Source organism: Bufo gargarizans, chromosome 2 (genome assembly GCF_014858855.1).
Source record: "Bufo gargarizans isolate SCDJY-AF-19 chromosome 2, ASM1485885v1, whole genome shotgun sequence".
Lineage (NCBI taxonomy): Eukaryota > Metazoa > Chordata > Amphibia > Anura > Bufonidae > Bufo > Bufo gargarizans.
Genome location: NC_058081.1, coordinates 567775759 through 567800245, shown reverse-complemented (window position 1 = coordinate 567800245; position 24487 = coordinate 567775759). Strand labels below are relative to the sequence as shown.

Here is a 24487-nt window from a genome sequence, read left to right as displayed (position 1 = left end):
TCCTCGGACGCATCCACCTCCACAATAAAGGGTCTCTCCTGATCAGGCTGGATCAGAATGGGAGCGCTACTAAATGCCTTACAGGGGAATCGTCTAGGTGAGTGCCCCAGCCTACTTGGGACGCATCCGTAGTCAATATGACCCAGAATGTCTGGGTTATAGACTTTCCCTCCGGGAGATGGAGCCACCATCTCAGGGAGGTTCGAGTTTGACATGACAGGGAGCACAGGGAGTTTAGCCCGGCGGGGCTGCTATCCCTCTTTGCAAGGACCTCCGACTGAAGGGGGCGGAGGTGCCACAAAGCCCAAGGGACTGCATCCGCAGCCGCTGACATGAGCCCCAACATCTTCATGAGAGTCCTGATAGAGACTCGACGAGGAATAATAAGGAACCTTGCCAGGTCCCGAATCCGAGTTCTTCATTCTGGAGTCAACTGGAGTGACATCCCAACTGAGTCTACTATGAAGCCTAGATAGGTTACTGAAGTCGACGGGCTCACATTCGACTTCTGCCAGTTGATGATCCACCCTAGGCGGAGCAGAAAAGAGATCGCTACATGAAGATGGCGGGAAAGAACTGGAACCGAGGAGGCTATTTAGAGCCAATCGTCCAGATAAGGAATTACAGTCAGCCCTTGAAGCCTTAAAGCTGCCACCACCGAAACCACCACCTTGGAGAAGGTGATCGGAGCAGAGGAAATCGCAAAGGGTAAGGCAGCAAACTGAAGGTGCCTGAGGACCCCCGAGACCTGGACTGCGATCCTGAGATACCTCTGGGAGGCAGGATGGATGGGGATGTGAAGATAGGCATCCTTGAGGTCCAGGGTAGGGTTGAGGACGTGGATGACTGACTTGATAGTTTCCATACGAAACTTTACCTTCCTTATAAATCGATTGAAAAATCTCAAATCGATAATCATCCGGAGGTCTCTAGATTTCTTGGGAACTAGAAAAAACGAAGAATAGATCCCTAAGCCCCGTTCTCTTGCCAGGACATCCATCAGAGCGCCCTTGAGGATATAGTCCTGAATATAGGCCTCCAAAACTGCCTGTTTGGCAGGCAGGAGGCGCTGATTGACAATAAATCTGTCCGGAGGAGGTGACTTGAGGTTTATTAAGTAGCCCTCGGAAATGACTTTAAGTACCCAAGGGTCCGAAATCTCCTGAGCCCAGACATCCTTGAACTGGGCGAGACCAGGGGACAAGGAATGGGAAAATTTTCGGGAAGGATGGCAGGAGTAATGGGGGTTAACCGAGAGCCTGCGAGAGGCCCATAGTCAGGAGTGCTTAGCCTCCTTAGCTCCTCTATGTGACCTAGACTGTTGGCCGGATCTACTGCCACGCTCCTGTCTGGCCCGACCCCGAAAGGGCTGCTGGGGAAGACTCTTCCCCTTTTTGTCAGAGAGATGTTCCATAATTTTATCTAGCTGAGCACCAAACAGGCGGTCAGGCTCAAAAGGCAAACCACATAGATTGTATTTGGACGCATTATCCGCGACCCATGGCTTAAGCCATAAGGGCCTGTGGGCTATAAAAACTAAGGCCATCGACTTGGCTGCCAGCTTCAGCTGCAACTGTGCCATATCGCACAGAAAGTCCGTGGCTAAATTAACGGTCTTAAACAGGATATCGTCCCGGGACACTCTCTGGTACACATCCGTCTGTATCTGGTTGAGACGGGAGCGCAGGAAGGAAGAGACTTCCATAGCCGCAATAGCGGTAGAGGCAGAGGCTGCAGCAGCCGAATAACCTCGCCTCAGAGTGCACACTGCCCTCCTTGCAGATTAGACCCATCGTCTGCTTGCACCAGAGTGCGTCTGGACAGTTTGGCAATAGCCATGTCCACCTTGGGAATGGAACCCACGATTCCACCAAGGAGTTTGCCATGGGAAACATTGTCCTGAATTTTTTTGTCAGGACAGGGCCTTTTTTAGGCTTCTTCCATTCCATTCTCATAACAGAAAGGAGGGTCTCATCTGCCTTAAAGACGCGATGTGCCCGACCGGCGGGAACAGAGGACTCCCCAGTGTCAACATCATGGTCCCCCGACCTGATGGACTTTAGCAATTTCTGGGTCCTTTCTGGTGGGAAAAAACAGGAAGTTAAACTCTTCTTCATCCGAAGAGGTGGAGCCTAAAGAAATTGCAGCGGGCCTCTCCACGGGCGCAGAGGTCTCCATAGGGGCTTGAGTAGAGGTAGGAAGCCTCTCGTCCAGCAGGTTGACTACACCTTTGATGGATTCATCCACATATCCCTTGACCCACGCATACATCTCTTGCATGGTGGGCTCCGTAGCCGACTGTGATCTACGGCACGCCTCGCACCTTGAGTAGGGACAATTGTCATCCAGCAGTGTACTGCAATCAAAGCAGGACAAGTGCTTCCTCTTTGAGGCCGCTTTACGGGGAAGCCATCGCTGAAAAACAAGAAAGAATTAATAATTCTGAACAAATTGAAACCATCAGTTGAAGCATAAGCAGAGGCCCACTAAATTAGCGTAGTAGCAAGACCGCAACAAATAACTGCACTAATACAGAAATAGGCGGTGAATTTTGGAGAAAAAAAAACGCCAGCACAAAAGATAAATACTTTCCCTAAAATGGAGGGGAACCGCCTGTCCACCTGTCCGGAGGACAGAAAAGAACACAATGGGCTGGGGGGTGTGCCCTCCTTTTGTAGGGGTGTAAATCTTTATTATTGGTTCTTGGGCTCATTAAATGTCCGCCAGTCATACCAGTCCACGGGGGGTAGTTAACCCCCATGATTTTTTTTACAATTTCCTGTAGCATGGTCCCTGAAACTGAAGATTTGTACTTTCCTGCTCCATGCTGCTCTCGCTGTCTCCATCTTCAGATCTCAAGGCACCCCTCCAGCAAATGACTGACTTCAGCTGTGAAACGCTGCTTGCGGCCACATCACCATATATTGGCTGGAGCGGTGCAAGTGACTATGCCCATAGCCAGCCAGATGTAAACAGCGCCAGGACCGGAAGATGGAGACAGCGGAAGTGGCAGGGAGCAGGAAAGTATGAATCTTCTGTTTCAGGGCCATGCTTCAGGAATGTGTTAAAAATATTTTTTTACTGGGAAATCCCTTTAAGCCCCTGTTACACTGCACAATAGTCAGGACAATTACTGGGAACAAGTGTTCATAGGAGTGCTCATTCCTGATAACTGGCCTGTATAATCGGGCCGCTGATCAGCAGAGAAACAAGGAATTACTAATTTGCATATTTTATCAGGAGGAAAGCTGTACGATGATCATCAGCACATCTGCCTCTGTAATCACCCTCATTCAGCTCTATTGATTATAATGAGGGAAGAATGACAGTGGTAGTGATCATTCCTCCCCATTAACTTTGCATCGGCCTGTGTAATAGGCTGATGCAAACAAGCGCTGATTAACTTTTTTTTTTTTTTTTTTGCAGCCCCTTAAAATTGTGAAATGTGATAATGTGGCCCCCAGACCCAAAAAGTTTCTGCACCCCTGCTCTAAAGCCTCCGCTTCAGCCATAGCGGCTGCAGCCTCATTCTCTGCAGCCAGTCTCTCAGGCTCTTCTTTTAGGTGTGTCCTCTCCAGTTTTGACTGCATCTCTCATTTCGCTTCTAGGTGTTCTAGGTGTGCTTTCTACTTTTTCAACTGCATCTTTTGTTTTTGAAAGGCCGCTCATGTCTTGGAGGGTTAAGCTTTTGTACAGCCAATGGTGACTGTGGAGCAGCTCACAGACCTATTTGTGCCTCTGGAGCTAGCTGAGATGTAAAATCCTGTCTCAAATGGTCCAGTCTTGCTGACATGGTGACACTATGAACAGGCTTACACACTTGCAATTGTTAGGGGTGGCTTGTAGCAGTATTGCTGCACTGTAGTACTGTGCAGGGCTCAGTATCCTCTTATCCAGCCTGTGGGTTCAGCGGGATTAAGTAACCTACCATTCAGCCCATGAGAAACCACTGTTTCACTGTTCTGTCCTCTTATGTTTGAGTAGGACATAAGTTGACAGGCAGTTAAACTCCTTCCTGTCAACTATTTGGATGTGTAAATTCTTAATATAGTTATTCTCCGCTAAGGTGACACATCCAGATTTCCAAAATTTGGTTTGGTCATTAAGGCCCAAACAGGCTTGATCGCTAAAGGGTTGATTGTGCATCAACACAGGAAGTTCAAAACTTCAAAGTTCTGTGTTTAGCACCAGGGACAACACATTGAACATATCAAATAGCTGTGCATCACAGGGAATGCTCCTGGTTGTTGTTGAAACTTTGTGTTGATCAGGTTTTTCAAATCTGATTGCAGCAATCGATTTCTGAGAAAATCCTGGTCTTCTTTGCTACATAATTCTTTCCATAAAAATTGTCGCTTAGTTCTGAGCCATCACCAAAATTACATTCTGCTCTATGGCATCAGGGTCGGACTGGCCCACAGGGGTACAGGGGAATCCCCCGGGGGGCCCCTGAGCAAGGTGGGCCCCTAGTCTCCCACCCCCTGCACAAGTGGCACATAACACAGTAGACTTACTGCACTACATATATATATTCTATGTACAGCACCTCAACCAGCCTATATTCATATAAAAAAAACGTGTTAGATTATTTATTATATTTGAATGTATCCGTACGGTGGGCCCCCAAAATAAATTTTAATGGTGAACTCTAGGTACCCCAGTCCGACACTGTATGGCATTGTTACTTCTGGTCAGCTGACAATTAAAATTGTCTCGATTTCTAGTGCCTTTTCTTTGGCACATTCCCTGCAACCTGGACTTCTAGGGAGGCAGATTGGAACAGTAGCTGGAACTGGCCCACTTTTCCATTGTTGTACTACTATCTTGTCCAGCCTCCTGCATACTGTCAGAGAAGGTATTCAGCATGACAGGCGGTGTCCTCAAAACCAAACAGGCAAAATTGTCCTGCACAAGTGTCCAAAACATTATCTTAGTGAAAATGAATCAGGCACACGGTCAGTGAAGATTTCCACTTCTGACTGATGACAATGAACAGATCTGCTATTGATAACAGTGCCTATTTATCGTCAGCCAAATGATGCAACTTTTACTGTCTATCTGTATCATGTTTCATACTGTACTGCACATGCTACTCCCCATGGTGCCACTACTACAACCTTTAACCTTTTGCAAATCTCTTTCCTTGTCCATGAGGTCAGGGGCATAGCTATAGGGGGTGCAGAAGTAGCAGTCGCTACCGGGCCCAGGACCCTGAGGGGCCCCAAAGATCCTTGTAGCACATGAGAAGACACCTGTTTTATAGAAGGTGCATGCTGGTTAAGTTACACCTCTGGCTGAAGGGAAGGTGTTAGGTCAAGAATTTGGCATGGTGGGGGTGCAGTTTCAATTTTTGCCTCAGACAGCAGGAAGGCAATGTGGTTCACTGCCCCTGACCACAAAGCAATGATGGAAGGGGGGCCCAAGGTGAACTCTTGCACCAGGGCCCATGAACCTTTAGCTACGCCCCTGCATGAGGTTCCACACTGCACTGCTGCTGCTCTCAAAAATGGAGAATATTTGGGTTCAAATATTTGAGAGCAACACAAAGTAGCAAGTATGTGTGAAGTAAAAAGAAAATGATGCATAGTTTTCAAAATATTTAATAAATAAAAATCTGAAAAGTGTGGTGTGCCTTTGTACTCCGATACCTTTAAATAAAATCCTGTGTGACCAATGTGACTTCAGAAGTCACCTTATTAGTAAAAAGAGTCCACCTGTGTATAATTTATTCTCAGTATAATTACCGCTGTTCTGAGTTTTTTTTATTGAACATTAGTGATCAAAAAGCATCATGAAAACCAAGGAACACATCAGACAGGTGAAGGATAAAGTTGTGGAGAAGTATAAAGCAGAGTTAGGTTCTAAAAAATATCACAAGCTCTAAACATCTCACGGACCACTGTTCAATCCAGTATCTGAAAATGGAAGGAGTATGGCACAACTGCAAACCTACCAAGACATGACCGTCAACCTAAACTGACAGCCCAGGCAAGGGCAGCACTAATAAGAAAAGCAGCCAATAAGCCCATGCTCACTCTGGAGGAACTGCCCACAGTTCAGGTGGGAAGAATCTGTCCACAGGACAACTCTTAGTCGTCCACAAATCTGGCCTTTATAGCAGAGTGGCAAGAAGAAAGCCAGGGAGGGAGAAGAGCATGCACATTCCTCTAGCCCTTTTCCTCCTTCTCCTCCTCCTCATCCAGTAATAAGGGTCCCTCAAAAAGGCACCCCAGGACAACAACTGAGGCAGCCCCCCCCCCCCCCAGAGTGATACCATATGGACCCCACCCCTTGGGGATTATGAGCCTCAAATGTCAAGTTTTTGTGCAGCTCAGGAACACACCATGACATTGAAGGCTTGTCAATTTATTCATACACTTCAAGGAGGAATATAAGAGTTTGCTATATCATGGAGAAAACAATTACTTTAAGTCAGGAGAAATGACAGATTACACATTGCATATTGATTTCCTATAACTCTAAGTGCATTTTCTTCTACATGTGTTGTACTTGACCCAGCTGTCTATTTATTTCATGCACTTATATAGCGCTACTATATTCTGCAGCGCTTTACAGGCAATTAGCATCCAACTGTCCCCAATGGGGCTCACAATCTAAGGTCCCTATCAGTATGTCTTTGGAGTGTGGTAGGAAACCGGAGTACCCAGAGGAAACCCACACAAACATGGGGAGAATATACAAACTACATGCAGATGTTGTCCTTGGTCAGATTTGAACCTAGGACCCCAGCGCTGCAAGGCACCAGTGCTAACCACTGAGGCAATGTCCACAAACACCCAAACTCCAACGTGCCCTTGCTCCAGGGCACTACACACAGCAGAGATGGGCTGTGCTGATTGGCTAAGGGTACTTTCACACTAGCGTTTTAGTTTTCCTGTATTGAGTTCCGTCCTAGGGGCTCAGTACTGGAAAAAAAAACGCTTCAGTTTTGTCCCCATTCATTGTCAATGGGGACAAAACTGAACTAATCGGAACGCTCCAAAATGCATTCCATTCCGTTTAGTTTCATTCCCAGACCGGAGCATGCTGCGGTTTACTGAGATGCGGAGCAAGATGGATCAGTCCCCATTGACTTTTAATGGAGTTCATGACGGATTCGTCTTGGCAATGTTAAAGATAATACAACCAGATCCGTTTATAACGGATGCAGATGGTTGTATTATCAGTAACGGAAGTGTTTTTACAGAACCCTGCCGGATTCAGTAAAAACGCTAGTGTGAAAGTACCCTTAGGGTCCATTCACACGTCCGTTTTTTCTTTCCTGATCTGTTCCGTTTTTTCAGGAACAGATCAGGACCAGATCTGGACCCATTCATTTTCAATGGGTCCTGGAAAAAATCGGACAGCACAATGTGTGCTGTCCGTTTCCGTTGTTCCGTTCCGCATGTCAGTTTAAATATAAAACATGTCCTATTCTTGTCCTGAAAAATCGGATCCTGGTACAATACAAAGTCAATGGATCCGCAAAAAACGGATGACATTCGGATGTCATTCCGTATGTCATCCGTTTTTTGCGGATTCCGTTCCTGGAAACACATAACAAATTTTTTTTTTTTTTTTTTTTTTCAATTTTTTTTCAAAGAAATCCAAACAACTTTATTTGATTATTGAAATGTATACATGTTTCCGTTTTTTGCGGATCCGCAAAAAACGGATGACATACGGAAACATTTTCAGGAACAACGGATCCGCAAAAAACGGACCGTTTTTCAGGATGAAAAAAAACAGGACGTGTGAATGGACCTTTAGACTGTATTTTGGAAGTGTTCCAAGGATGGACTGTGTGTGTACATGGCTAATAAGACTGCACACAGATAGCTAGTTAGGCACTTCCTTCGCTACCCCTTACATGTGTGTTCCTGTCCCTTAGGCCTCATGTCTATGACAACATCCATCAGGCAGAAGGTAAGGGTGTAGATAAAAGGGAATCTGTTAGTTCCAAAACACCCCCCAAACTATAGTAAGTGGCATATAGTGTAAGTAATGCTCAGTCCGGATATGTAATTATTATCGTCATACTCACTTGCATTTTGTCCCTGTGCTCCCAAAAACCAGCAGTAAAATGCACTGAGAGGACTCCTCTTTGAGTCCTCTCCATTATGTGTGTGACCGGAAGCTACCTCTGTTATGTGGGAAGTGTATCCGCTCCATTAGCGGCATCTCGCGCGAGAGACGGGCGGAGCTCACAGTCCGGCTTTTGGAGCGCTCCAACCCGAAGATGCACTCTACCCGACTGGAACCCAGGTGGTTATGTAAGCAATGTCTCCGCTACCATAGCAGTACCTCGCTAGATAGGGGTGTTCACATGGGCGGTGCTTACATTTAAGCATGCACCATTATTATTACACCTTCCTATACCTCACCTCCATTTCTGGAAAGCAAACATTACCATATGCGTTCCAGATGCCATATGCACATGACTAGCGTGGAGGAAATTCCCGCCTCGCCGCCACTATTTAATCTCCCAACACACCATGCCATTCTGCTGCTCCACCATTATCTAGCTGTGACGTTCAGCTGTGTGGTCGTCTCACCCCTCAGCTACCATCACACGTGAGTGGTCCTCTGGACCGGTTGTTATCTATTTGCATCTTTAAGCATTCGTCCCTTGCGGTTCTTTATATTTTGATTACCATTTACACTCACGTATATTTTTCATTCATTGGTAGTTTCTCCACTGGGGTTTATCTTATGGTGACATCACATTTATTTTTAGCATAGTGTACCCATTAACGCATTTTCCCCTGAAGAACCCATAAATTGGGGGAAACGTGTGGGGATGACGTAGGGTATACAGGTCCTTCTAAAAAAATTAGCATATTGTGATAAAGTTCATTATTTTCTGTAATGTACTGATAAACATTAGACTTTCATATATTTTAGATTCATTACACACAACTGAAGTAGTTCAAACCTTTTATTGTTTTAATTTTGATGATTTTGGCATACAGCTCATGAAAACCCAAATTTCCTATCTAAAAAAATTAGCATATTTCATCCGACCAATAAAAGAAAAGTGTTTTTAATACAAAAAAAGTCAACCTTCAAATAATTATGTTCAGTTATGCACTCAATACTTGGTCGGGAATCCTTTTGCAGAATGCGGCGTGGCATGGAGGCAATCAGCCTGTGGCACTGCTGAGGTGTTATGGAGGCCCAGGATGCTTCGATAGCGGCCTTAAGCTCATCCAGAGTGTTGGGTCTTGCGTCTCTCAACTTTCTCTTTCCAATATCCCACAGATTCTCTATGGGGTTCAGGTCAGGAGAGTTGGCAGGCCAATTGAACACAGTAATACCATGGTCAGTAAACCATTTACCAGTGGTTTGGGCACTGTGAGCAGGTGCCAGGTCGTGCTGAAAAATGAAATCTTCATCTCCATAAAGCTTTTCAGCAGATGGAAGCATGAAGTGCTCTAAAATCTCCTGATAGCTAGCTGCATTGACCCTGCCCTTGATAAAACACAGTGGACCAACACCAGCAGCTGACATGGCACCCCAGACCATCACTGACTGTGGGTACTTGACACTGGACTTCAGGCATTTTGGCATTTCCCCCTCCCCAGTCTTCCTCCAGACTCTGGCACCTTGATTTCCGAATGACATGCAAAATTTGCTTTCATCCGAAAAAGTACTTTGGACCACTGAGCAACAGTCCAGTGCTGCTTCTCTGTAGCCCAGGTCAGGTGCTTCTGCCGCTGTTTCTGGTTCAAAAGTGGCTTGACCTGGGGAATGCGGCACCTGTAGCCCATTTCCTGCACACGCCTGTACACGGTGGCTCTGGATGTTTCTACTCCAGACTCAGTCCACTGCTTCCGCAGGTCCCCCAAGGTCTGGAATCGGTCCTTCTCCACAATCTTCCTCAGGGTCCGGTCACCTCTTCTCGTTGTGCAGCGTTTTCTGCCACACTTTTTCCTTCCCACAGACTTCCCACTGAGGTGCCTTGATACAGCACTCTGGGAACAGCCTATTCGTTCAGAAATTTCTTTCTGTGTCTTACCCTCTTGCTTGAGGGTGTCAATGATGGCCTTCTGGACAGCAGTCAGGTCGGCAGTCTTACCCATGATTGCGGTTTTGAGTAATGAACCAGGCTGGGAGTTTTTAAAAGACTCAGGAATCTTTTGCAGGTGTTTAGAGTTAATTAGTTGATTCAGATGATTAGGTTAATAGCTCGTTTAGAGAACCTTTTCATGATATGCTAATTTTTTTAGATAGGAATTTTGGGTTTTCATGAGCTGTATGCCAAAATCATCAATATTAAAACAATAAAAGGCTTGAACTACTTCAGTTGGTGTGTAATGAATCTAAAATATATGAAAGTCTAATGTTTATCAGTACATTACAGAAAATAATGAACTTTATCACAATATGCTAATTTTTTGAGAAGGACCTGTATTAGAGTCAATTAGGGGCAGGTATGTGGACAAAGTGCACCTACCACCTGGGTGCATCTCTGTGTGGAGGGATAGTCAGGGGTCCCACAGGAATAGTCCTATTATGTTTTAAGAGTTCCATGCCCTCTGAGACCAAATATATTGGACTAATGCTGAAGTCATCCTTCCCTGATGTTATTTTTCTTTCATGTTTTCTTTACAGGGTTACAACATTGCACTGTCTCCCCGGAATCTAATGTATGCCAGGACTTGCAGCCAATATCTCCTGCACAGTTAGAAGATCAGAAGACACCTCCTCCTGTTCCACAAAGAAGGAAAAAATCCACAGTGTCCGCACCTCCTGGTACAGCTATTGCATGTAGTACTTGCATCCACCAATGTCTCTACAAATACATATTGCTGTTCACTACTGACTTTCTATTTAATGAACAATAATATTCTTCTAGTATGATACTTAAGGGTTATTCCCATCTCAGATATTTATGGCATATTTACAGGATATGCCATATATTTTTGATAGACTTCTGGGACTTACACATATGTATCTCTAGAACAGAGACCCTTCTGACCCCACCCCAGCTTGGGTGCGAACCAGAGGTGCTTGGGACTGGAAACAGCGAGGGGACTGTGATATTTCCTTTTGTTTTACTAATGGCTTTCTTTTCTGTGGCATTTACTACTTAAACTTCTCAAGTGCCCCAGCTAGACCCTTAAACGTCTCTGCTCTTCTGTTGCTATCAGTCAGTGTAAATATACATTATTATGGGAGCACAAGCTATAAATCCACCAGTAGTAGACAGATTGACCATTAGCCAGTGTGGGTGACCATGTAGGGGTTGTAATCAGGCCTGGACTGGCCCACAGGGGTACAGGTAAATCCTCCGGTGGGCCCCTAAGGTTGGTTTCTGTTTGTGAGATCTGATCAGGGATCTCACAAGCGGTCCAAAACAGATCAGTTTTGATGCATTCTGAATGGATAAGGATCCGCTCAAAATGCATCAGGTAGGCTCCGTTGCACCTCCATTCCGCTTTGGAGGCAGACGTTTTGGTGTCTGTCTGACGAAACTGAGCCAAATGGATTTGTCCTGAAACACAATGTAAGTAAATGGGGACGGATCCGTTTTCACTGACGGATACGTCCCCTATTGACTTTCGAAGGTGTTCAAGACATATCCGTTTTGGCTATGTTAAGGATAACACAAACGGACCCGTTCTGAACGGATGCATGCGGTTGTATTATCTGAACGGATGCATTTATGCAGATCCATGATGGATCCACACCAAACGCGAGTGTGAAAGTAGTTTTAGCAAGATGGGCCCCTAGTCTCCCACCTCCTGCACAAGTGGCACATGACACAGTAGACTTACCTCACTACATACATATATTCAATGTACAGCACCTCAACTAGTCTATGTTCATATAAAAACTGGGTAGATTTAACAAACTACCAAGTTTATTTTTATAGATACATCAGGCGGCTGAGATGACTTCTAGGTACAGAGACTACGCTGTATCCTCTTTTCCCAGAGACCTGCCCGCTCACACGCCTTGTAAAGGTGGCACGCCCTTTTAAAGGTGATTGACATCCTCTGTCTCCTCCGTGCCACGCAAATTCTGCACCGTCCATTTTAGTATTAGGCGCAGTGAGTGAAGGACGCTCGCCTGCTGCCGTCCTTCACTCACTGCGCCTGCGCCTAATACTAAAATAGACGGCGCAGGCGCTGGATTCGCGGGGCACAGAGGAGACCAAGGATGTCAATCACCTTTACAAGGGCGTGCCAAGCGGTGAGGGGACGGAGCCTCTAGGTGCTGCAGCAACGCCCCACTAGTCATTATTTAGCGCGAACGGCGGCAGGCAGGGAGATATAAGTCATAGTTATGTTCTGCTGACATTAGGACATCGCTAATGTCATCCAGCTACATAACGTTATTTCTCATGACAGAAACCCTTTAAATTACAGAGAGTGCAGAATTATTAGGCAAGTTGTATTTTTGAGGATTAATTTTATTATTGAACAACAACTATGTTCTCAATGAACCCAAAAAACTCATTAATATCAAAGCTGAATATTTTTGGAAGTAGTTTTTAGTTTGTTTTTAGTTTTAGCTATTTTAGGGGGATATCTCTGTGTGCAGGTGACTATTACTGTGCATAATTATTAGTCAACTTAACAAAAAACAAATATATACCCATTTCAATTATTTATTTTTACCAGTGAAACCAATATAACATCTCAACATTCACAAATATACATTTCTGACATTCAAAAACAAAACAAAAACAAATCAGTGACCAATATAGCCACCTTTCTTTGCAAGGACACTCAAAAGCCTGCCATCCATGGATTCTGTCAGTGTTTTGATCTGTTCACCATCAACATTGCGTGCAGCAGCAACCACAGCCTCCCAGACACTGTTCAGAGAGGTGTACTGTTTTCCCTCCTTGTAAATCTCACATTTGATGATGGACCACAGGTTCTCAATGGGGTTCAGATCAGGTGAACAAGGAGGCCATGTCATTAGATTTTCTTCTTTTATACCATTTCTTGCCAGCCACGCTGTGGAGTACTTGGACGCGTGTGATGGAGCATTGTCCTGCATGAAAATCATGTTTTTCTTGAAGGATGCAGACTTCTTCCTGTACCACTGCTTGAAGAAGGTGTCTTCCAGAAACTGGCAGTAGGACTGGGAGTTGAGCTTGACGCCATCCTCAACCCGAAAAGGCCCCACAAGCTCATCTTTGATGATACCAGTCCAAACCAGTACTCCACCTCCACCTTGCTGGCGTCTGAGTCGGACTGGAGCTCTCTGCCCTTTACCAATCCAGCCACGGACCCATCCATCTGGCCCATCAAGACATCAAGATGGGCCCCTAGTCTCCCACCTCCTGCACAAGTGGCACATGACACAGTAGACTTACCTCACTACATACATATATTCAATGTACAGCACCTCAACTAGTCTATGTTCATATAAAAACTGGGTAGATTTAACAAACTACCAAGTTTATTTTTATAGATACATCAGGCGGCTGAGATGACTTCTAGGTACAGAGACTACGCTGTATCCTCTTTTCCCAGAGACCTGCCCGCTCACACGCCTTGTAAAGGTGGCACGCCCTTTTAAAGGTGATTGACATCCTCTGTCTCCTCCGTGCCACGCAAATTCTGCACCGTCCATTTTAGTATTAGGCGCAGTGAGTGAAGGACGCTCGCCTGCTGCCGTCCTTCACTCACTGCGCCTGCGCCTAATACTAAAATAGACGGCGCAGGCGCTGGATTCGCGGGGCACAGAGGAGACCAAGGATGTCAATCACCTTTACAAGGGCGTGCCAAGCGGTGAGGGGACGGAGCCTCTAGGTGCTGCAGCAACGCCCCACTAGTCATTATTTAGCGCGAACGGCGGCAGGCAGGGAGATATAAGTCATAGTTATGTTCTGCTGACATTAGGACATCGCTAATGTCATCCAGCTACATAACGTTATTTCTCATGACAGAAACCCTTTAAATTACAGAGAGTGCAGAATTATTAGGCAAGTTGTATTTTTGAGGATTCATTTTATTATTGAACAACAACTATGTTCTCAATGAACCCAAAAAACTCATTAATATCAAAGCTGAATATTTTTGGAAGTAGTTTTTAGTTTGTTTTTAGTTTTAGCTATTTTAGGGGGATATCTCTGTGTGCAGGTGACTATTACTGTGCATAATTATTAGTCAACTTAACAAAAAACAAATATATACCCATTTCAATTATTTATTTTTACCAGTGAAACCAATATAACATCTCAACATTCACAAATATACATTTCTGACATTCAAAAACAAAACAAAAACAAATCAGTGACCAATATAGCCACCTTTCTTTGCAAGGACACTCAAAAGCCTGCCATCCATGGATTCTGTCAGTGTTTTGATCTGTTCACCATCAACATTGCGTGCAGCAGCAACCACAGCCTCCCAGACACTGTTCAGAGAGGTGTACTGTTTTCCCTCCTTGTAAATCTCACATTTGATGATGGACCACAGGTTCTCAATGGGGTTCAGATCAGGTGAACAAGGAGGCCATGTCATTAGATTTTCTTCTTTTATACCATTTCTTGCCAGCCACGCTGTGGAGTACTTGGACGCGTGTGATGGAGCATTGTCCTGCATGAAAATCATGTTTTTCTTGAAGGATGCAGACTTCTTCCTGTACCACTGCTTGAAGAAGGTGTCTTCCAGAAACTGGCAGTAGGACTGGGAGTTGAGCTTGACGCCATCCTCAACCCGAAAAGGCCCCACAAGCTCATCTTTGATGATACCAGTCCAAACCAGTACTCCACCTCCACCTTGCTGGCGTCTGAGTCGGACTGGAGCTCTCTGCCCTTTACCAATCCAGCCACGGACCCATCCATCTGGCCCATCAAGACTCACTCTCATTTCATCAGTCCATAAAACTTAGAAAAATCAGTCTTGAGATATTTCTTGGCCCAGTCTTGACGTTTCAGCTTGTGTGTCTTGTTCAGTGCTGGTCGTCTTTCAGCCTTTCTTACCTTGGCCATGAGTATTGCACACCTTGTGCTTTTGGGCACTCCAGTGATGTTGCAGCTCTGAAATATGGCCAAACTGGTGGCAAGTGGCATCTTGGCAGCTGCACGCTTGACTTTTCTCAGTTCATGGGCAGTTATTTTGCGCCTTGGTTTTTCCACACGCTTCTTGCGATCCTGTTGACTATTTTGAATGAAACGCTTGATTGTTCGATGATCACGCTTCAGAAGCTTTGCAATTTTAAGAGTGCTGCATCCCTCTGCAAGATATCTCACTATTTTCTGAGCCTGTCAGGTCCTTCTTTTGACCCATTTTGCCAAAGGAAAGGAAGTTGCCTGATAATTATGCACACCTGATATAGGGTGTTGATGTCATTAGACCACACCCCTTCTCATTACAGAGATGCACATCACCTAATATGCTTAATTGGTAGTAGGCTTTCGAGCCTATACAGCTTGGAGTAAGACAACATGCATAAAGAGGATGATGTGGTCAAAATACTCATTTGCCTAATAATTATGCACTCCCTGTATACATGCACCATATTTATAAAGCATCTGACCACCATATATTGCATGTTTTTCTAATGACCAATATTTTCCAGTCTGGTTTTATTTGGTAGAGACAGACAGACAGATAGATATGAGATAGACAGATAAGTAAATCGATAGATTAGATGAGAGTGTGAGGGATGATATACAGAGAGATAAGAATGATAGATTTTAATGCTATCCCTCCATCACTTTTGAGGGTTTAGTAAGACCGCAGAGTGCACCTATCTTTGCTATTATTTTGTTATATTGTTAAAACTGAAGAATAACACTCAACATCTGCTAGCTACCATAAGTGAAAAACGCATTTCCTTCCGCTTTTCACGCAAGCCACATTAACTTCTATTGGACCAGGGCTGTGTGAAAAAAAAGCACAATATAGAACATGCTACGATTTTTCCTGAATGCAGAGATGGTGCGTGAAAAACGACGTTCAAGTAAACAGATCCATTGAAATTAATGGGTCAGGATTCAGTCCGGATGCAATGCATTCGCTACACGCATCACATCTAGACGGAAAACTCACTCCTGTGAAAGAGGTATTTTTCACACTGCCCTGGTCCTATAAAAGTTATTGAGGCTTGCGTGAAAAGCGAAAGGCGTCCAGATGTAATGCATTTTTCACTGATGGATGCTAGGAGATGTTGAGTGTTATTCTTCAGCTTTTCTTCACATGTGTTAAAAATGCAAAAAAAACTGAAACACTGAATACAATCGCAGAAAAAACTGATTGAACTTGTGTGCAAACCATCAGTTGGTTCCAGAATAGATCCTGACACAATCTGTATCGCTCGTGTGAAAGAGCACAAGTCTATAATAGTAGACCGATTGACCTTTAGCCATGGTGGGTGACCATGTAGGGGAATATAATCACAACTATATTGCCATATGTCATAACTTTTGCATATTTTGCTTGTGTTTTCAGATCCCAATCAGCCACACTGCAGACTCCCTCCAGAACCTAATACACACATGGGCTTGCGACCAAAATCTCCTGTGCAGTTACATGGCCAGAAGTCACCTCCTCCTATTCCCGCTCGCAGACAAATGGCTACAAAAACAGGTACAGTGATGTTATTTCCAGGGTTCGATAACCAGACAATTTTCCAGTGGACCAAAGGTTAGGATTATAATGGTAATTATATTAAAAATTATAATATGAATCCTCCAACCTATGGTCCTCTGATCACTCTTGTTTCAAGAATGCCAAGTACGTTCTTACCTAGTAGCATGCATCATTCCACCAGTGAAGGCCAAACTGAGCAGCCAACAATTATCATTAGTCCTACAACAGAAAACAGCCGGACACCTATTCCAGACCGCACCAAGAAACCTTCAATGTATAAACCATATTGAACTTGAAAACACAAGTTCGCTCAACACTAGCCATAAATAGTTCTACATCTGATGTTCTACTCACACTAGTTTTCTACACAAGACAGGGACATAGCCATAAGTAATGCCGAAGTACCAGCTACACCTGGGTTCAGATGCCTGAATGCCCAAAAGCCTCCATTGTTATTGATGGCACATGTTATTTTGGGCCCCGTTACAGATTTTGCCTTGAGGACCATTAGCTTCATGTTATGCCTTTGACAGCACCAAATATAGAAATCTATTGTTGTATACCAGACAGTCCAAAATGTATTTAAGGTTCGGCAGGAATGAATCTACAGGACATAGGTGACATGGGAAGGGTACACAGATGAGCAGCCTCAGTAATAGGAGTGTGGAGCATTTCTGTTATCAGTAAAGGACCGGAGAATGTTGGTTGTTTATAATAGAAACTCACTCTAGAGGTGACCAAAAATATGTAACATGTAAACCTGTCTAATAGCTATACATGGGCTACAAACATTTTGTTATGTCAGATTGCACTTTTGAGATTTACTACAACTGGCACCGGAGGCTTCGTGATGTTAAGGCATTTTTACTATAATTTATGCTAAAAACTGGCATAAATTATATTTAAAATCAACCCCGCCGAAAGTCAGGCTCAGTTTAGGATCCAAAATTATTAACAAATCTTAATAAATTTGGCAAATTTGGCAAATGCATCGTGCATATAATACATAAAACAAAAAACCTACATAAATTAGGTATCCACATGACCATAATAACATGACAAATTAATTTACTGGGGTTTTCTACATAGTAAATAAGGCCAAAAAAAGACATTTGTCCATCCAGTTCGTCCTGTCATTCTGCAAGTTCATCCAGAGGAAGGCAAAAAAAAAAACCTGTGAGGTAGAAGCCAATTTTCCCCACTTTAGGGGAATAAAAAATTGCTTCCCGAGTCCAATCAGGCAATCAGAATAACTCCCTGGATCCCTCTCTAGTAGCTATAGGCTGTAATATTATTACACTCCAGAAATACATCCAGGCCCCTCTTGAATTCCTTTATTGTACTCACCATCACCAGCTCCTCAGGCAGAGAGTTCCAAAGTCTCACTGCTCTTACCCAGTGGCGTCTCTAGGTTTCAAATTTTTTTTGGGGGCGGGGGGAGGGGGGGGGGCACAATGGGGGCCAGGACAAAAGTAGGGGGGGGGGCAGCTATAACAATGATACATTTACACAAGTATGCTTAGAAATTCTGCGATACTTTACCCAATACTTAAAACTGCAACAGGGAAGAAAAGTCCTGCTGTCTGTGGTTTTAAAAAAAAAGAACAATCACTCAGATTTCAACATGTCCTAGTTGCCTGTGGATGACACTTTTATAGGGAGGGGGATCTGTGGATGACACTGCTATGGGGGGGATCTGTGGATGACACATACCGTATATAGCATCTTATGCTATATGTGTCATCGACAGACCCCCCTCCCTACAACAGTGTCATCCACAGATCCCCCTCCCTATAACAGTGTCATCCACAGATCACCCTCCCAGCCACTCACAGGAGTGTACATTTGACATTTCTAAACTGTAATCCATATCCTGCAGTAACTTTAACTTTAAATCAGGATTCAGCGGCCGCTCATCTCTGCGAGTACCTTAACCTTACACCACTCGGCTAGCTTCAGTAACAGGGCCAGGCTACAGACACTGCCTGTTAGTTGTTACTGAGCAAGTGCTGATTTCTGTAGGTCAGAGGATACGGATTACAGTTTAGAAGAAACGTACACTCCTGTGAGCGGTCCAGTGGGGGATCCAGAGCCTGGTCTCGGGAGGGGCACTTCCAGATTATTTTCTGTCTGCCGCCACAGATCAAGGGTGCTTATAGAACAGACTCCACAGTGTAGAGGTGTACTGTATATTGTGTGGCACAGTGTAGAGATATATTGTGGGGCACAGTGTAGAGGTATACTGTACATTGTGTGGCACAGTGTATGCTATGTGTATAACAAACATATTTCACATGAAAACTTACATTTACTTGGCTTTGCCCTTGGGGATCTTGGACACCACTTCAACACTTGGCCGGGGGGCTCGGTGGGGCTGATGTTGTGTTTTATCCTAATAAGAGAGAGATTTCATAATAAGGATTTGGAGAAGGGGCAGAGGGATAGCAGAGCAGGGAGAGGCTGGTGCTGCTACTAGGGGGCTCATATCATGGGGGAGTAATAAAGCCCCCCTCCCCAGTAGAAATAATTCTCCTTATAATGTGACAATGCAAAAAATACCCCCTTGTAATGCCTCCAGTTGAGCTAATGTCCTCATAATGTGCCAGTATAAAATACCCCTGTATAGTGCCCCCAGTAAATGCCCCCATAGTGCTCCTCTTCCCCCTTCCTCTTAGTGCCCCCCATAATGTACCAGTATAAAATGCCCCATATATCGTGCCCCAGTAGATGCCAACAGTGTCCCCCATAATTTGCAAGTATAAAATTACCCTTCTTATTGCCCCCTGTAGATGACTCCATAGTACTCCTCTCCCCTCTTCCCCATAGTACCCACCATAATGTGACCCAGTATAAAATGCTACTGTACAGAGCCCCCATAAATAAAATACCCCTTCTTTGTGGCCTCAATAGATGCCCCTATAGTGCCCACCAATAATGTGCCAGTAAAAGGTGCCCCCAATAACGTGCCAGTAAAAGATGCCCCCAATAACATGCCAGTAATAAGTGCCCCAATCACGTGCCAGTAACAAGAGCCCCCCAATGTGCCAGTATTAAGAGCCCAGCCCCCATCACGTGCCAGTAATAAGAGCCCCCCAATGTTCCAGTAACCAGAGGCCCCCATCATGTGCCAGTAACAAGAGCCCCTCCATCATGTGCCAGTAATAAGCCCTCCATCATGTGCCAGTAATAAGCCCCCCATCATGTGCCAGTAATAAGCCCCCCATCATGTGGCAGTAGTAAGGCCCCCAATCATGTGCCAGTATTAAGCCCCTCAATCATGTGCCAGTAATAAGCCCCCATCATGTGCCAGTAACAAGAGCCCCCCATCATGTGCCAGTAATAAGCCCCCCATCATGTGCCAATAATAAGCCACCCCAATGTGCCAGTAACAAGAGCCCCCCTAATGTGCCTGTAAAACTATTGTAAACAAAAACAAACAAAAAAACACTTATACTTACCTCCATGTCAGCGATGCGATGCAGGCCTCTTCCAGCCTGTGTCCCGTGCTGTATGGCTCAGGCGGCCTAGTGCCTGCAGCCTATCAAAGGAAGGGGAAGGGACACGCCTCTCCCTCCCCTGCCGCAGCACAGGCAGATGACTATGGAGATGAACGCAACGGAAGCGCTCATCTCCCTGTTGTGCCCGGATGCAGCCGCTCAGTTAGGGGGGCATGTTAGTTGGGGGGGCACATGGGGGGGCACAGTGTGATGTAGGGGGGGTCGTGGCCCCCTCTGGCGACACCACTGCTCTTACCGTAAAGAATCCTCTTCTATGTTTGTGTACAAACCTTCTTCTGGTACTTAGATATTGGCCTATGCTCAAGATAAGTCATTAATATCAGATTCATGGGAGTCTGACACCTCACACCCCATCAATCAGAAGTTGCTGGTAGTCAGGAATGTGAGGTGCAAAGTTCCATCCACTTTGTAGTGGCTGTGCTGAGGTACTGCAGGTCCGATCCTATTCAAATAAATGATTATTCAATGTAAATTGTGGATTTAATGCCATGGTAAAAATCTTTTTTGTGATTTTTTTTTTTTGTTCATTGGTAATTTTCCTATTACATAGGTGGGACTGATACTGAAACACATGCATATGAGTATGCCACCTGTGAAGACACAATCCCTGATGGTAAGGATAACACCGTTCCCAAACAGTAAAGATATAATTGTCATGATATAAAGGACTTTGCAGTTGACATTCATGTGTACTCAATTCATAAAATGGCCATGTACAGTGATCTGTGATGGTGGTTGTGCCACTAGGTACTAATAAGTGCTATTACTTTTGTATTTGACCATGTATACTTTCATTTGCCTGATGAAGGAGCCTCAGTGCTATGAAAGCTCGCAAACAGAATTTTTGCTGGTTACCCAATAAAGTTATCACTGCTATAATACTTTAGTCTTTTTCTACACAAAAGTATTTAAACATCACATACTTTTTTTTTACCATATAAAAAGTAAACGTTGTTCACAGTAAAAGGAATTAGTATGTACTGTGGATAGGAATTTGCACATGATGAGGTATTCTGAGAACATTAGGATATATATATACTTTACCCAATACCTAAAACCGCAACAGGGAAGAAAAGTCCTGCTGTCTGTGGTTTTAAAAAAAAACAACAATCACTCAGATTTCAACATGTCCTAGTTGCCTGTGGATGACACTTTTATAGGGAGGGGGATCTGTGGATGACACTGCTATGGGGGAGGGGGGGGGGGTCTGTGGATGACACATACCGTATATAGCATCTTATGCTATATGTGTCATCCACAGATCCCCCTCCCTATAACAGTGTCATCCACAGATCTCCCTCCCTATAACAGTGTCATCCACAGATCTCCCTCCCAGCCACTCACAGGACGGAGTATAGCAGAGCAGGGAGAGGCTGGTGCTACTACTAAGGGGTCATACCATGGGGGAGTAATAAAGCCCCCCTCCCCAGTAGAAATAATTCTCCTTATAATGTGACAATGCAAAAAATACCCCCTTGTAATGCCTCCAGTTGAGCTAATGTCCCCATAATGTGCCAGTATAAAATACCCCTATATAGTGCCCCCGGTATATGCCCCCATAGTGCTCCTCTCCCCCCTTCCTCCTAGTGCCCCCCATAATGTCTTTTTTGTGATTTTTTTTTTTGTTTATTGGTAATTTTCCTATTACATAGGTGGGACTGATACTGAAACACATGCATATGAGTATGCCACCTGTGAAGACACAATCCCTGATGGTAAGAATAACACCGTTCCCAAACAGTAAAGATATAATTGTCATGATATAAGTCCAAGCAGTTGACATTGATGTGTACTCAATTCATAAAATGGCCATGTACAGTGATCTGTGATGATGGTTGTGCCACTAGGTACTAATAAGTGCTATTACTTTTGTATTTGACCATGTATACTTTCATTTGCCTGATGAAGGAGCCTCAGGGCTATGAAAGCTCGCAAACAGAATTTTTGCTGGTTACCCAATAAAGTTATCATTGCTATAATATTTTAGTCTTTTTCTACACAAAAGTATTGAAACATCACATACTTTTTTTTACCATATAAAAAGTAAACGTTGTTCACAGTAAAAGGAATTAGTATGTACTGTGGATAGGAATTTGCACATGATGAGGTATTCTGAGAACATTAGGATATATAAACCTTCACTCATATAAACCAAGTTTATAGTGACCAATATGTCAGTAACAGAGCGCCTCCAACCCCTTTTTTCAACATCGTAAAAAGTAGAGAATTCTGGGTTCTTCTAGTGGTCTTTGACATGAGATGAGCAGTCCATTGATTTCAATGAGTACTCTGTAATGCATCATTTCTCCTGTGGTGGTGCTGCAGAAAAAAACACTTGTATATATAATGTTTGTCAGGCACTCGCAACAATGGTTCACTCAGAGAGCGAATATATTAGGTTTGACGATTACAAAAAATATAAAATATACATAAAAACACTCAATAAAAGATAATAAGTAATACATACAACTTTATAAAACTTTGAAACTTCTATGACACACTGTTGGTATACTCCTATAAAATACAATTAATAAAGCTCCTATGATACACTGTTAGTGAGAGTTGGTGGTATATTTTTCTTATGACCAACTATTAGTAAAAGTTGCTAATGTATTATGTTTTTTGGACACAAGATGGTGCTTGTGTTCTACAGGGTGGGCCATTTATATGGATACACCTTAATAAAATGGGAATGGTTGGTGATATTAACTTCCTGTTTGTGGCACATTAGTATATGTGAGGGGGGAAACTTTTCAAGATGGGTGGTGACCATGGCGGACATTTTGAAGTCAGACATTTTGAATCTAACTTTTGTTTTTTCAATAGGAAGAGGGTCATGTGACACAAACTTATTGGGAATTTCACAAGAAAAACAATGGTGTGCTTGGTTTTAACGTAACTTTATTCTTTCATGAGTTATTGACAAGTTTCTGACCACTTATAAAATGTGTTCAATGTGCTGCCCATTGTGTTGGATTGTCAATGCAACCCTCTTCTCCCACTCTTCACACACTGATAGCGACACCGCAGGAGAAATGCTAGCACAGGTGTCCAGTATCCGTAGTTTCAGGTGCTGCACATCTCGTATCTGCATATGCCGTGAAGATACAAGATGTGCAGCACCTGAAACTACGGATACTGGAAGCCTGTGCTAGCATTTCTCCTGCGGTGTTGCTATCAGTGTGTGAAGAGTGGGAGAAGAGGGTTGCATTGACAATCCAACACAATGGGCAGCACATTGAACACATTTTATAAGTGGTCAGAAACTTGTCAATAACTCATGAAAGAATAAAGTTACGTTAAAACCAAGCACACCATTGTTTTTCTTGTGAAATTCCCAATAAATTTGATATATCACATGACCCTTTTCCTATTGAAAAAACAAAAGTTAGATTCAAAATGTCTGACTTCAAAATGTCCGCCATGGTCACCACCCATCTTGAAAAGTTTCCCCCCTCACATATACTAATGTGCCACAAACAGGAAGTTAATATCACCAACCATTCCCATTTTATTAAGGTGTATCCATATAAATGGCCCACCCTGTACTTTCAGTTTGAGCTGCAATGTATTTATCGGCTGCAATGTATTTCTTATCAGCCAGATGGCGCTAGTCCTTGCAGTAATAGGTATTTGCTTGCAAAGTTCAGCTTTGTAGAGATCCTACTTGTAGATGATTACTTGCAGAGTTTAGCTGGACAATTTATAGGCATATCAAGTGTTACTCAAGATTACTCAAAAGTCAGAATGTTGATTTATCCTCTATGGAGAGGTGCACATGTGCATTTTATACGGATCTGTCCATGGAGGTAATTATTTAAGTGCACAGTATCAATATGCTATGGACTAGTATAGAGCCTCTTAACTGTCATGGAGTCTCACGTGTTAATATAATATTAAATACCTTGCGATGGAAGACTGGCACACTTGACACATGGAACAATTTGGGCGAAGTCTGAATCACAGTAACGTTTAATATCAACCAAAATATGTTTATATATATATATATATATACATAATAATAAAAAGGTATGGCTAAAATATTGACTGAAAACATCATAATTCTTTTTATTTATTTATTTATTTATTTTTTTTTTTAATGCAAAATTAATAACCATATCACATATCCAATATTTTACAATCCATAAGTCCGTCCAATCCAGTCCACAGACGTAGTTAACAATATTTGCATACAAATATCCATATCATCATAATTCTTAAATCAGTTTGTTTTACATCCCGAAGCATGACAAAAATATGTCTACTGCTTTAATTGCAGTGTGAGTCTGGAATGTCGATCAGATGTCCTTTATTGCAACAATATAGTCCAAAATGTCTAATTAGAGTGGTAAAAAAATTAAACCGGTATGTAGCAAATATGGCAAATCCGTTTGAATCAAATTGGATATA

The 24487-nt window shown here is 43.6% G+C and overlaps 1 protein-coding gene across 1 annotated transcript in view; it reads left to right on the top strand.

Annotated features, from left to right (window-relative positions):
- LOC122926726 overlaps positions 1-24487 on the top strand; it is a 129380-nt gene that overhangs the window by 44441 nt on the left and 60452 nt on the right. Inside the window, exons 4-7 of the mRNA XM_044278199.1 lie at positions 10615-10755; positions 16419-16556; positions 20628-20690; positions 21730-21792. Coding sequence (XP_044134134.1) covers positions 10615-10755; positions 16419-16556; positions 20628-20690; positions 21730-21792 — 405 coding nt within the window. The remainder of the gene's footprint in view (positions 1-10614; positions 10756-16418; positions 16557-20627; positions 20691-21729; positions 21793-24487) is intronic.